The 13,522-nt window shown below is 48.4% G+C and overlaps 1 protein-coding gene across 11 annotated transcripts in view; it reads right to left on the minus strand.

The window, feature by feature from the left end:
- Jcad (junctional cadherin 5 associated) overlaps nucleotides 1–13,522 on the minus strand; it is a 41,896-nt gene that overhangs the window by 16,166 nt on the left and 12,208 nt on the right. For 2 of the 11 annotated variants that reach the window (XM_087591340.1, XM_087591344.1), the window contains 3 exons: nucleotides 11,214–11,547; nucleotides 3,323–3,473; nucleotides 1,678–1,795 (listed from right to left, as the gene is read on the minus strand). Coding sequence is in view for 2 of the 11 variants with exons in the window: in NM_001427709.1 (NP_001414638.1) it covers nucleotides 11,214–11,491 (278 nt within the window). In the remaining 9 variants the exon portion in view is untranslated. 11 annotated transcript variants of the gene reach the window in all.

Consider the following 13,522-nt stretch of genomic DNA (forward strand, 5'->3'; position numbering starts at 1 on the left):
CCGAAAGGCTGGGTGAGAAGACACACAAAGCTATGTGACTTGCCCCAGGATGGGGCAGGAGGAGGCAGAGAGAGCCTCTCTAACAGCCTCACATGATCATGGGCCAGAGCAATGAAGCCAACAGCATTGCTGGTAAACTGCCTGGAAAATATTTGAAATACAAACATTTGAAAGATAACATGTCTAAAGGAAATTGGCAGACTGACTCCCAGGGTCTGAGAGGTGATTAAGAGAGGTAGGAGGAGTCTGCGTTCCTCACAGGACTCCTTTTCACCAGAGAAAAACCTGTTCTTTATCTCCACCCTGCTGCGTTCTATGGCATAGGATCAAACCTACAGTTGTACACATGCTTGATACCACTGAGCAAAGCCCCAGCCTGTCCTTTAGAATGTTTTACTTCATTCTGTGTGACTGTGTATGTATGTGGATATGTCCATGTCACAGAGCATATGTGCACATCAAAGGACAACTTGTGGGAGTCGTTATTCCCCTCTCCCATGTGTGTTCCTGGGATTAAATTCAGGTCAGCGAGCTTGGTGGCAGGTGCCTTTACCCTTTATCCACTGTGTCACCTTGCTGGGACACACTGTCTTCTCTTCAAAAGTAAGTCTAAAAAGCTAGGAAAATGGTTCAGCATCTGGGTTAAAGCACTTGCTTAGTATGTGTGGGGACCAGGGTTGCACACATAAAGGCAGGGTGGAGCAGCAGTCTGCCTGTAATTCCACTGGCAGGGAGGCAGAGACAAGGGTCCACAGGGCAAGCTGGTTATCTAGACTGGAGGATCTGGTTCACATGAGAGACCTGCCTCAAAATATTAGGTGGAAACCAATCAAGGATGACACGTGATGCCAACCTCTAGCTTCTGCATTGTACATACATATGCGCCCTCACACAATGCCCCCAACATACATACATACATGCATGTATGCATGCATGCACATACATACGTTCACACATATAGGCATGCACGCATGTAGCTAATGCACATGTATGCATGCATATACACATACATGGAACACACATACATGCACACATATAGACATGCATGCACATGCATAGACATGCACACATACCACACATACACACTCATAACAAGAGGTAAGTCCCTTAGAATCGAAGCAGTGATTTAATGGCTGTCACATGCTCTGATAGGATTATCGTCTCGGTGCATTCCAGGATCATAATGACTGACTTGTGACCATCTGGGCACAGGATGTAGGTGAGCTTTAGCAGGGTGCTGCCTCACAGTCTGATCTGGAGTGCTCTGTGTAAAGGGAAACATGAACACTGCAGTCCCCTCTCCTTGTTCCATGAACACCATCCTGAATCTGACCATGCAGTGACCCCAGGTCCAGTCAGTCCAGAAGGACTTCCATGTGGAGTTCAGGATGGGGATGTGGGGTGCTTTGTATATGCTTGGTCCAGGGAGTAGGACCATTTGGAGGTGTGGCCTTGTTGGAGTAGGCGTGTCACGGTGGGAGTGGGCTTTAAGACCCTCATCCTAGCTGTTTGGAAGTCAGTTTTCTGCTAGCAACCTTCAGATAAAGATGTAGAACTCTCAATTCTTCCTCCACCAGGCTTGCCTGGATGCTGCCATGTTCCTGCCTTGATGATAATGGGCTGAACCTCTGAACCTGTAAGCCAGCCCCAATTAAATGTTGTCCTTATAAGAGTTACCTTGGTCATGGTGTCTGTTCACAGCAGTAAAACCCTAACTAAGACAGGATGGGAGGTCCCATAGTCATGCATGCATCTCCTGGTCCAGTGGTGGCTTCTTGGTTTCCACGAGTGTAGCCTGGTAGATACAACAACCTACTGTTACAGATCACCACAGCCTGCTCCTTCAAGTGACCCGCCTCCTACTGTTACAGATCACCACAGCCTACCCCTTCAAATGACCCGCCTCCTGCCTAAGGGGTCAGTGGTTTGCAGCTAGATAAGCTATGATATCAATAAGCTAGATATGGATAAGCTAGACATAGAGACCACAGGCATAAAGACATAAAGACCTGGGAGGGGTACACACTCCTCCTAGGGCAGCAGAGGGCACAGCACTTCACAGTCTGCTCATACATGCTGGCCCCAGCACTAGGTGCTCAGCAAGCTTTTGTGATGGGTCCACCATCTACCCCTGTAGGACTTGGTACAGGCCTGGAAGCCTATGGTTTCACTTTTCAGCATGTTGTAGTCATTCAGTATACACACAGCACGTGGCCCTCCATCACAGAAGAACGAACGGAAAGAGGAAGCAGGAAGTGGGGAGAGCACAAATACTAAAGAGAGGGTAGAGGCTAGCATGAACCAAAACCCAGTCAGGTGGCCTGGTGGTGGTGGTGGTGCATGCTTTAGTACCAGCACATGGTAGGCAGAGGCAGGAAGATCTCTGAGTTCAAGGCCAGCTTGCTTTATAGAGTGAGTTCCAGGACAGCCAGGGCTACAAGGAGAAACCCTGTCTTGAAACAAACACAAGAAAAAATTAGTTGCAGGACAAGATAAGGCTGCTACACAAACTCACTGTGCCACTGTCCAGCCAGTGCAGCTGTGTGGGCACTGTCCTAACAAGAAAAACCACCAATGGCTCTAATGCTACAGCCTGGGTCTCACAATGCCAGCAATGGCTGCCATCACAGAGTGCCTAATGTGTCTAATGACATTTCCAATATCTTTGTTTGTTTTTTAGTTGTATATGTTTGGACTTTCAAAGGATGCTAATTGTATACATCTAAATGAGGAGTGAGGGAGATCTATTCAATGGACTCAGATAGTGCATTCAGTAGTTCACAATGGCAACTCTGAGGAATGCTTGTTGCTAATACCTGCACAAAGGCCCTGGAAGTCAGTTAGCAACACCACAGGGTGCAGTATCCTGTGCAGGAGCCTGGGCTTCGTCAAGATAGTTCAGAAGAGTACAGGCACTTGGAAGCCACCCCTGCCATGCTGCTACAGGCTACAGTGTCTCTTCCACATTGAGCTAGCGCTGGGCTTTAGTTGTTCTCATGTGAGTTTCAAGCTTTTTCTGAATCCCTTCACTGCCTGGTAGAGCAGTGTCAAGTTAACAATCGTGGGCGAGTGAGATGGCTAACCGGGTACGGAGACCACCCAGCCTGGCCACCTGAGTTAGTCCCTGGGCTCCACATGGTGGAGGGCCAGAAGTGGCAGGCAGCTCTCTGACTTCCACTCACATGCCAGGACATACCCCACTACCACAAAATAAATAAGTGGGCTTTTTATGCAAAGAGATAGAGGATCAGTAAGGAGGGTAGGCATGCAGGACTGAGAGGCAGTAAAAGAAAAACAGTGGGTGGAGCAGGCAGAGGACTACCTGGGCTGGCAGCTGGCACACAGAGTGGGCTTCAGGGTGTGTGCATCAGGTCTGTCATCTTGCAGAAGCACACTTCCTGAGAGAAGAGAGCCTGTCGCATATGTGCCCCCACCTCTGAGTCATGTCAGATGCTTAAGGGAGTCCACTCATCCTACGGATTAAATGGCAGGGACATGCTGATTATGGCAGAGTGAAAGGGAAGGGGACGCTTTACAGACTTCCTTATTCCAGAAGCAATCAACCCATGAGGAATGTGCCGGGGCTCCTGTGCCCACAGGGATGGATGCCAAAGGCACGGCGCTTCTCGTTTCGGTGAGAGGTAATTCCAGAGACTCCCCAGCAGAGCAATGGCAGGTACCTCTAGCCTGCAGGAGAACCAGCCTTGGGGCTTCTTTTCAGGGAGAGAGGGGCACCAGAGCACTAGCTCCCCAACCCCAGCAGCAGGGACCTAGTGGCAGAGTCTATCCCCTCTTTGGATGTGGCCTGTCACATCTGGTGCTGGTTGCAGCACCCAAAGTACTATTTCCTGGTACCTCTCTGATTTCAGGAAGGTGACCAGATGCCAGGAGTGTTGGCCTTCTGCACTGGCATACAAAGGACGGCGTGGGTTTGAAGTGTCAGAACCACAACTTTCTAACTGCGCACACCTGCTGAACCCTTAGCCTCCCCATCTCCAGCGCCTTCCTCTATACAGAGAACAGAAACACTTCTGCTTCTGGGAGCTCAGTGGGGGAGGATCATGTGGAATAATGCAAAATGTCTCACACAGTACCCAACAGAGAATATTGTTTTAGCTATTTCTAACCTGATTATGATGAACTCTTGGTGGAGAGGCAATGTCTACACTCTTTCCTCTTATCCTAGGGGGAAGCAGCACAAGGAAGCACAGAGGAAAGGGGGAAGGAAGCAAAACGCCCGTCAGGAGGCGATAGCTATTTCAGTACATGTTTTCTTGTTTTCTAGGTTGTAATCCATAGGCTTTGACAATAGCAGGAACTGATGATCCAGCTGAGTGTCATAGCAAGATGCTGCCCTGCCCAGCACAGCTGTTCCCTAAGGAAGAAACTACACCCGTCTCCACAGGACAATGCAAAGCAAACCAGTGTTTGGTTTATTAAAACAAAACAGGAAGGGCAAGCATCCACTCATCTGTTCTCGTGTAAATGCAACAGGTAAGGTAGACTATTCCAGAGTGTCCAGCTTCCTCTAATAGGAATTAATGATTTTTACCAAGTCAAACTTTCTTGACCAGTACGGTCTGCTCAGTGCCACTGAGGACATGTAAGAACTCGCTGGCTTCTCACTCCACCCCACGTCAACCACCCTCCTTGCCTCTGTATCCTCACTTACTCAGCTGCTATGTGGGCGGGCGTTTCCTCTCTCCAGCCCCCTGTTCTTCAGCAGCGGAGTTCACAGCAGGCAGAGGAAAGAAGTGCAAGAGAGGATCACACAGAGACTTTACGGCTAATGACAGAAGCCACCGATGGCCACTGCTGAGCTGCATACTACCTAGGTTCTTTGTTTCTCCTGAAGAATTTAGTACAGTCCTCCTGAGGGCGAAGCAGTGATGCACAGAGAATCTCTCAGCTCTTGCTCAACCCCACCCCTACCCCCTCATCCCCTGCACAGACTGTCCAGAGGCATTTCCTACCTCTCAATCTTAGCCGGGTCCGCAGCTAAAGACAGTCCTCCTTATGGACATGGACTAAGCCTCTTGGCGAAGCTGTGGCTGCCAAGACACAGGAAGGTCTCTGGAAGTCCTTCCTTGACACTGTGTTTCTGCAAGACACCTGTCCAAGGATTTCACCACCACCACCACCACCACCACCACCACCACCACCACCACCACCCCACCACCACCCCTGTTGAGCAAATTCTGCAGCAAAAGGAAATGTGGCAGTGTGAGCAGGAGATACTGGGGACAAAAGTGCTTCCCCAGAAAATGAACAAGTACCTCGGAGGAGAGGCCTGGGGGCTTTGCTAGCATGCTCTTATTTAGCCCAGCACTGTCCCCTGGGAGAAGGTCGAGATACAGCACCCTGTTCTGAGAAATGAAGCAAGCCCAAAAGTTAAATTGTCTGGGCTTAGAATTTTGGAAAGAGAGAGACGCAGAAACTGGTGTTAAATGTAAGCATTTACTTACTCCCTTTAAAGAAAACAATTATAAGTAGGGTATGATTTGAAAGAAGTTGAAAAGAAAGAACTGTTTACCATATCCAGTAGCACCAGTGAGAAGGGATGTTTATCCACCTGGTATAAACCACCCAGGACGAGAGCCTGGAGCCACCACATCAGAGGCATCCTCGGTGGCTCAGTCTCTAATTAGTCATACTGCTGCTGCTGGATAATCACAGGTTAGCCTCCCAGTAACTGACAAAAGAAGGAAGGACAAACGGACGGACGGATGGAAGGAAGGAAGGAAGGAAGGAAGAGGAAGGAGGAAGGAAGAGAAAGGAAGGAAGAAAGAAAGAAAGGAAGAAAGACAGACAGACAGAGAGAGAGAGAAAGAAAGAAAGAAGGAAGGAAGGAAGGAAGGAAGGAAAGAAAGAAAGAAAGAAAGAAAGGAAGAAAGGGAGAAAAAAAGAAAGGAAGAAAGGAAGAAAGAAAGAAAGGAAGAAAGGAAGAAAGAAAGAAGGAAGTAAGTAAGTGACGGAGTTCCCTGGGTGAAGCAGAGTTGAGCCCATTAAGATGTGATTCAGATTCAACCCTCCGCATTGTTAAGTTATTTACAGCCTCCAGCTTCCTCTGATTACACTATTCCACAGGAAACACATTAAGGAAACCCGTGAAGACTGATAACAGCATTCACATATTTTAATGGGAGGTAAAGATTGACCTCACCGGAAACATGAAGCTTCTGCCCCAGTGTCCCACCCATTTTACTGTGTGCACGAATGCATGGGTGTGCTCATGCATGTATGTGCTGATGTGTATGGACCATGCGTGTGTGCTTATACATGTGTTCCTGTGTGTGTGTAATTCTCCTGTGTTCTCATGCTTGTGTGCTCATGTATGTGTGTATTGTAGTTGTGCTCACATATGTGTGCTCCTGAATGTGTGTGATCATTCTTAAGGGTGCTGGCAAGCAAGCTTGGGATGTGGCCTGTGGGTTTTCTGTTCTGTTTAAGTGACTTTCAGTGGAGCCTGAGTCGCCTGGGAAGAGGGCAGCTCAGCTGAGGAATTGCCTCCTTCAGATTACCCTGTGGGCACATTGTGTGGCATTTTTGACTGTTGATTGGTGTAAGAAGGCCTAGCCCAGTGTGGGCTATCCTTGGAGAGGTGGGCCTGGACTATTGGGGGTGAGCCAGAAAACAGTTCTCTTCTGGGGTCTCTGCCCTGACTCCCTTGAATGATGTAAGACGTAATAAACCCTTTTTTCACAAGGCTGTTCTTAGTCATGGTGTTGTATCACAGTAACAGAAGGTATACTAGGACAGCCATCATGGAAGAGAATAAATAGTACAATCACCAGGAGTCTGTTTATGGGGCTCACTGTCCAGTGACACTGTTCTACTGTCCATGCAGGGAAGGGGCTACCCAGCAAAGGGGGTTACACAAAACCAAGAGCCAAGGCCACCCACAAGGAGAGGCAGGGAGAATGATTCTTCCGGTAAGGATCTATAACCTTATGAGGTGTAGGCTAGCTAGCAGACCAGATTGCTGGGGGATCTTGAAGGTTATACTTACTTCAGGCTCTGGCTCAACTGCTCTGTGCTCTATGTGAACAACCTGTGCCAAAAGCTTTTGCTGCCACGGACCAGCCTCTCGACTCCATGCCAGTCCCACTGTGTATACTGTGTTCTCTGGACTGTGATACAAAAGAAGCCCTTCCTCAAGCTGCAGTATCACAGGGGAGAGGACAGTGGCCCCTTCATCTGCCTAGCTGAGAGGCCAACCCTCCTCTTCTTTCTTACCATGGAAGCTAACCCTGCGAGCCTCAATGCAGGGAAGTCCCTCCCCTGCCCCAGATGAGCCTGACATGTAGAAATCTTAGTACTTCCACAAATGCCTGGACAGCAGAATGAATATTTATGAAGTAAAAGCATCAGCAATAGGGTTGCCGATGTAGCAGGTAAGGTACAGCCTTCAGGACAAGGCAATCCCAGAGGCTGAGAGGACATGTTAGAGCATCAGGGGCAAAGGAATTACCATGAGGTGGACCTGTACACATGGTGCTGGACAACAGGAGTCTAGAGTAGGTAGGGAATTGTTGTGACCGAGCAAGACCAGGGCCCTGGCAGCCTGAAGGGCAGGCTGGTCAGGCAAGGAGGCAGCTGCAAGGGCTGCTGTGAAGCCAGGTTTGTCATCTTGGCAAGAGAGCCAGGCTGGGCCCTGGGGAGTGTCATACAGTTGGGGTTTGACGCCTATTTTCTGTGTTGTCCACCATAGAAGCAGAGTCCCAGACATATAGCTGCAGAAGGCAAGTTCTCTCTAGCCACTAATTTGGATAAACTGTGCACATGTGTGAGTCGACTCTTGGCCTCATCTTTGCCACTTGAGTATAAAAGCTTTTTAGCAAGTTCACACATTCCTTTACCCCTGTTTCCCAAACCTGTTAATCATTCCTGTCTTGGCTGCTCAGTCTACTTGATCTAATATCGGTGAGAGTTCTGGGCAGTGTCTTCAAGGTTAGGAAACAAGTACCTTGCATGTTTGCTAATTATGTCTAAAGCAGTCCTTGGTCAATGTTTCACTTGAGTACCAAGCTGCAGGCAACTCTTCCTTGCAGAGATATGTAACTGAACAAGCCCACTGACAGCAGGACTGTGCACTACCTAACAGAGGTATTAGCATGCATCCCTTCAATGCCTACTAACCGGAAAGGACCGAGCCATGCCTTTGCAAGAGGGTAGAGGACAGGGAGAGAGTCCAGCACTTGGCATCTGGAGGAAGAGCTGGGCTGAGGCCAGGACCTTCCCTGATGCAAGGTGGCAGCCAAAGATACCTAGCTTCTAGGCTCCCTCCGTTGCCACCCAGAGTAGCCCTTGACAAGCAACCAACACTCTGGGCATCCTGCTCTTCCTCTATAAAACAACATGGCTGCCCTGCCTGTGTCTCTACAAGCTGGCAAAATAAAACAGGCTGGTCTCCAAGCTCACTCTGGGCTTCCACATGTACTGGCCTCTATCTTTCTGCGAACAGTAGCTAGGTGGTGAGGGCCTAACTCAACAGGTGAGGACCACTGTAGTTCAGACCTTAGGCAGAGGGAGAGTTACTAGAAGAGCTTTGTATTTTCCCAGTCTCCTCATAGCTTGGAGTTGGACACCCTGAACCACACATGCCCTGCAGATCTGGAGACCAGCCCAGCAGAGGCCACTGTTGGGACAGGACCAGCTACAAGCCCACAGATGCACTTGTCAAGGGGCCAGAGGCTGGGAGATGGTGGAGCACCATTTAGTCATTCAGATGCAGGATTCCTAAGTGCTGTGGTATGCTTGGTTTCATCTTTAGATTGAAATGTTGTTCACTACTGGCACCTGCTTCTTTCCTCCCAAAGCAACATCTTCTTGATGGGGAAACAGTCCTCCCCCACGCCCACTTCCTATACCCTGCCTCCTAGTTTCAAGTATCACTTGGCTACCAAAGGAAGAAAGTGCCCTTCCAGGTTATCCAGGAAGACCTGCCTGGGCAGAGATTTCTGCACACAAGTACGCATTTTCTCTTTCTACTCCATAAGGGACCCACTTTATCCAAAAGCCACTATTTACTTTCTGGGTTAATCAGTAAATCTTGGAAACACACAGAAGAGGTGTCTCTGTCGTCCACAGGAAAACACACCAGTGTGACACATTGCCACAGGGAGGCCACTTTCATGAGACTGTGCCTACTTGTACAGGGCTGGGCAGGGGTATCTGGTGGGTCTCAGGAGTCCACTCCTATACAGGGAAGGGAAAGCCCTCAGTCCAGGGTTCAAAAGGGTTCTCTAAATAAAAAAGGACGGTGTGTGCCATTCAAACTCAGTGGGAAACACAGAAGAAACAGGAGTCTAGGCCAACCTTGGTGCTTTGTGATCTGAGATGAAAGAAAGACAGATGCAGCACCAAAGCAGAAAGAAGACGAGACCGGAGAAAATCAAGCCCAAGTTTACCAGGCAGTAACGTTCTTGGAATGCTCCACCAATGTGCCTGTAAGAGCTCCCCTCCAGAGACTCTGAGCAAGCCAGGCTTCATAGGAACAAGGCTGAGAAGCCCAAGAAGCAGCCCACAAAGGGGTGGCTTTGGAAGAGAGCAAAGTTAAGAAGGCCCTTCCTACTTACTTCCAGCAGGGAGTCCCTCCTAAGCCTGCCCCAGTGGTTAATGGAAAGTCAGCCTGCCCAAGGGAGCAAGAACCCTGAATGCTTCTGTGCTGACCAACATTCAAGGCATTTAAAACTCTTCAAACAAATTCCCTTCTACTGCTGTCTGGAAGCTGGGACCCAACTATAAAACATCTTTCTCTAGAAAAGTGACCTGTGACCACAGAAGGCTAGTTCTTGCCCATTCTTTTAACCCAATAGCATGTTTATTTCTTTGGACCCTGGATTCTCCTGTCACGTTGTCCCCTCTGGCTGGTCACAGCCAGCCCCAGAATACACTGCACACCCAGAACTCTGCCTTTTATATACTTTTACTGTCCCAAGATAAGCACAGTTTGATGAAAGGATGGCATTGGTTTGCCTGAACTGAAACTGCCTGGGAAAGTTTCAGAATTCCTTTGCACGGTGGATGAAATTCCCGTTCTCACCAGCATTCTCCTGCCAACTCACCCCCCTTTTCTTTCATAAGGAGGCCCCTGCACAGGTATAGCTGTTTTCAGATGGGACAACCACACAGGCACAACACAGGTGTAAAGGTAAGACAGGTCAAAAGCCACCTGTGAACATGCAACAGAGGGAGCATGTTGTGGTTTGCCCTGAAGTTACCTGTATTTTGATGCTAATTCCACTGCCCCAAGGACAGCTGCCTAGTCACTACTCAGGACTCAGGTGACTTCACCAGAACCACCATTGAATTTGTAAATTACAGGTGAGGGGCAGGTACAGGATAGAAGGAGGCCTGTCATTGGAGGAGAAAGAAGGATGGGCAGGAGAGAAGTTTGAAGGAAGAGGAGGAAACTAGAGGAAAAAGGAAGAGACAGGAAGAAGAGAGGGTGAGAAGCCATGGCAGGTGATGTTAAGATTCTGCTCTGTGTATTTACAGGTTGTTATTAATGTTCCTAAGGGATGGATGGTACTGGGCTTTTTATGTTTAAGTGGGCAATTATATCTTACCAATTGGGTCAAAGGTTATTGTGTTGTGTGTTCTTTTATGTGATGGTTTGATTGTAGGAAAGTGTGTGGTGGCAGGAGACGCTGGGCCGCCGAGGAGTTGGGATGTGTTTCCACCAAGATATCTAGCAGATATCTTTGAGCACTGCGGTGCCTAGCGGGGAAATAGACAACCATGCTCTTTTATTTTTATATTTTTACAACAACAGGAGCACATGCTCCCTTCCAACTTCCTGAACTCTACATTGTACTTGCATGTCGTCAGGGTGGCCATGAATGAGCTCTAGGTAGCTCCAGGATGCTTCCTATGTGACTGAACACTTTACAAGAGAAGAAAATCAGAGCCAGGAGATGCTGTGCTTGCCTTGGTGGAAACTGTTTATGGGGAGTGCAGGTCTGCTACCCAGCTCCGTGCAGACTACCACCAGAACTCAGATCCCAGATGCAGCCCAAGCAAAATTCATCCCCATCTTTGACCTCTCTTTTTTTCTCTCCCAACCCAGCCAAACAGGAAGAATTGATTTATTTACATATAAGCCAATGCCAAACTCCCAAGTCAAAAACAAAACAAACCACCACCACCACCACCACCACCACCACCAACAACAACAACAACAAAACCCACTGGGCCAACCTGAAGCTTACCCCGCCTCGGGAGTTCTAGAAGAAGAGCTTTGGTACTCCTGGTGGCCTCTTGGCTTGCTGCTGTGCTTTTCAGAGTTGCTCACGTGTCCTGTTCCTAGGGCTGTCCTACTGTGGGCATGGGCTGTAGGGCCATCCTTGTACCCATTCAATAGGCCTTGGCCAGCTTGGGGTCCTGTCCTTCTTGACCTGCATCGCTCTGATTTGTCCTCACGTGGCGCTGGGGCATCTCGGGCTGGTTTGTATCCATGAGAAATCAGGAGATCTTCCACACTATACATGGTGCAGCGTCATCAAACCTCACAAGCTTGAACCATCATGGTGGCAGGACGCATCACTGAAAGGACAACAAAGAGCTGCATTTATGAACAGTCCCTTACCTGTACCAAGTGAACACCCACCCTCCCCAGCATCCACGTGGGAAGGTGGCGATGCACTTGCTGAACAGCCCAATACCAGCAGCCTGGTCCTTCCAGAAGAGGCCAGCGGGGTGCAACACTGTGTCGTAGGAAGTGCTGCCACATCTGCAGGTCTTACTCTCTGGTCCAGTCTTTTAATGCTCTGGAGGCAAAGGCAGGAGATGCTCAAGGCTTGTCTAGACCTTGTTTGAAAAGGATGAGATGTCACTTTGAGAATCCTCCTGCCTCCAGTTTTCAAGCACTGGAATCATGGGCATGTGATAACAGACCAGAGTTGAGTCCATGTGAAACTTATGACTCAAATCTCTTCCCAAAGATTCTGTACAGTTTTCCATCTCTCATCCAAGGGTGGCCACAGATAAATTTGGCCTGGAGACCAGCATATTTAAATGCTGGTTAACCCTATGTTAATGACTAGACCAGAGGTTCTCACCCTTCGTAATGCTGAGACCCTTTAATATAGTTCTTCATGTTGTGATGACCCAAACATAAAATTATTTTTGTTGCTATTTCATAACTATAATTTTGCTACCATTCTGGATTATAATGTAAATACCTGTTTTCTGATGGTATTAGTAGACTCCTGTGAAAGGGTCATTCAACCCCAAGAAGGATCACCACCCATGGGTTGAGAACCACTGTACTACAGGCAAGAAAACTAAAGTGAGGGAATGAAGCAGTCCAGTGAGGTCAGAGAAAGTAGGGCTGCCAATCACCAAAATTGGGGGTAGCCTTGGCCTGGGCACCATGGCTCAGGGAGCTCTGTCCCTAGCCACTTCACTGGTGAAGTGAAAAGAGTCACTGTGGCCGTAGGAACAATGGCCAAGGAATGAATGCTGTCCAGCATGCAGGTTTGAGAAGGACGCCTCATATCCTGCCAGTGGGAACTCTCGCTGGGTCCCTGCACTGGTCACATGTCATCCATTGGAACACACAAGCAGAACCATCTCTGTGGTCAGCTTGGGGATGCTCACATTTGTAGGTCTATAACTGTCCATTTAGTTTTTGAAGGTTGGAAATCTTCGGAAGTTAGTGTCCTCACAGAAAAATCCCTGCCACCATTCCTGCCACAACTTTGCGGTTTTGGGGGAGTCACAAATGGGCCATTCATGTATATAGCAAAACGGGATCATGGAAACAAACCTAAGTTCAAGTCAGCTTAGCAAGGACCTTGGCTAAGCAACAGAGAGAAGAAACCACAGCACAATTCAGGGCTGTGTGAATGTGGGAGAAAGTTATTTAGACAAGGGTTTTTGCTGGCAACATACCCAGCATCCAGCACTTAATATGCTTCCTGGAAATGCTTGTTGAATGAACACATAAGTGAGAGAAGGGCCCCTCACATACTGTTTTGAAGAATAGTTAAGAGTTAGATAGATACACTGCATAGGCTGATATGGGAATAGAAAACTTGGCACTTTAAGAAGACTCTGGGTATAATGACCTCAGGAGTAAAAGCATGGCTTAGAGACAGACTCCTGGTACCCCAGAGGAAAGGCCCCATGTCCATGAGTCTGCATCTTCATATGGAGATGCCTGTACTATTCCCCTTCCTCACAAGACTTCCATATGAGTCACTGTCTCATTGGAGTTTGGTAAATCAGTCCAACCCCTATGCACTACAGTTATATTCAGAAAACCCTCAATGGGACAACAACCCACACTAAGGCTTTTAGAAGAGATCCAGCTTCATCAAAACCAGAGTGATCTTAGATGACTGAGGTCGAGGGAGCTCCAACTTGGGAAGTCTTATCTGTCTTCCTCTCTGGGGCCTGCAACTCACAGTGAGTGGGAGTAGAGTACAGGCTTCAGTGCTCAGCGTGGAGCCAAGGCCTAACCACAGGCCTTACTGATAACCCTGAGGGCACCACTACCATTCAGGTTCATGAAAGA

Source organism: Rattus norvegicus, chromosome 17, assembly GCF_021556685.1.
Source record: "Rattus norvegicus strain SHRSP/BbbUtx chromosome 17, alternate assembly SHRSP_T2T, whole genome shotgun sequence".
In the NCBI taxonomy this organism is placed as follows: domain Eukaryota; kingdom Metazoa; phylum Chordata; class Mammalia; order Rodentia; family Muridae; genus Rattus; species Rattus norvegicus.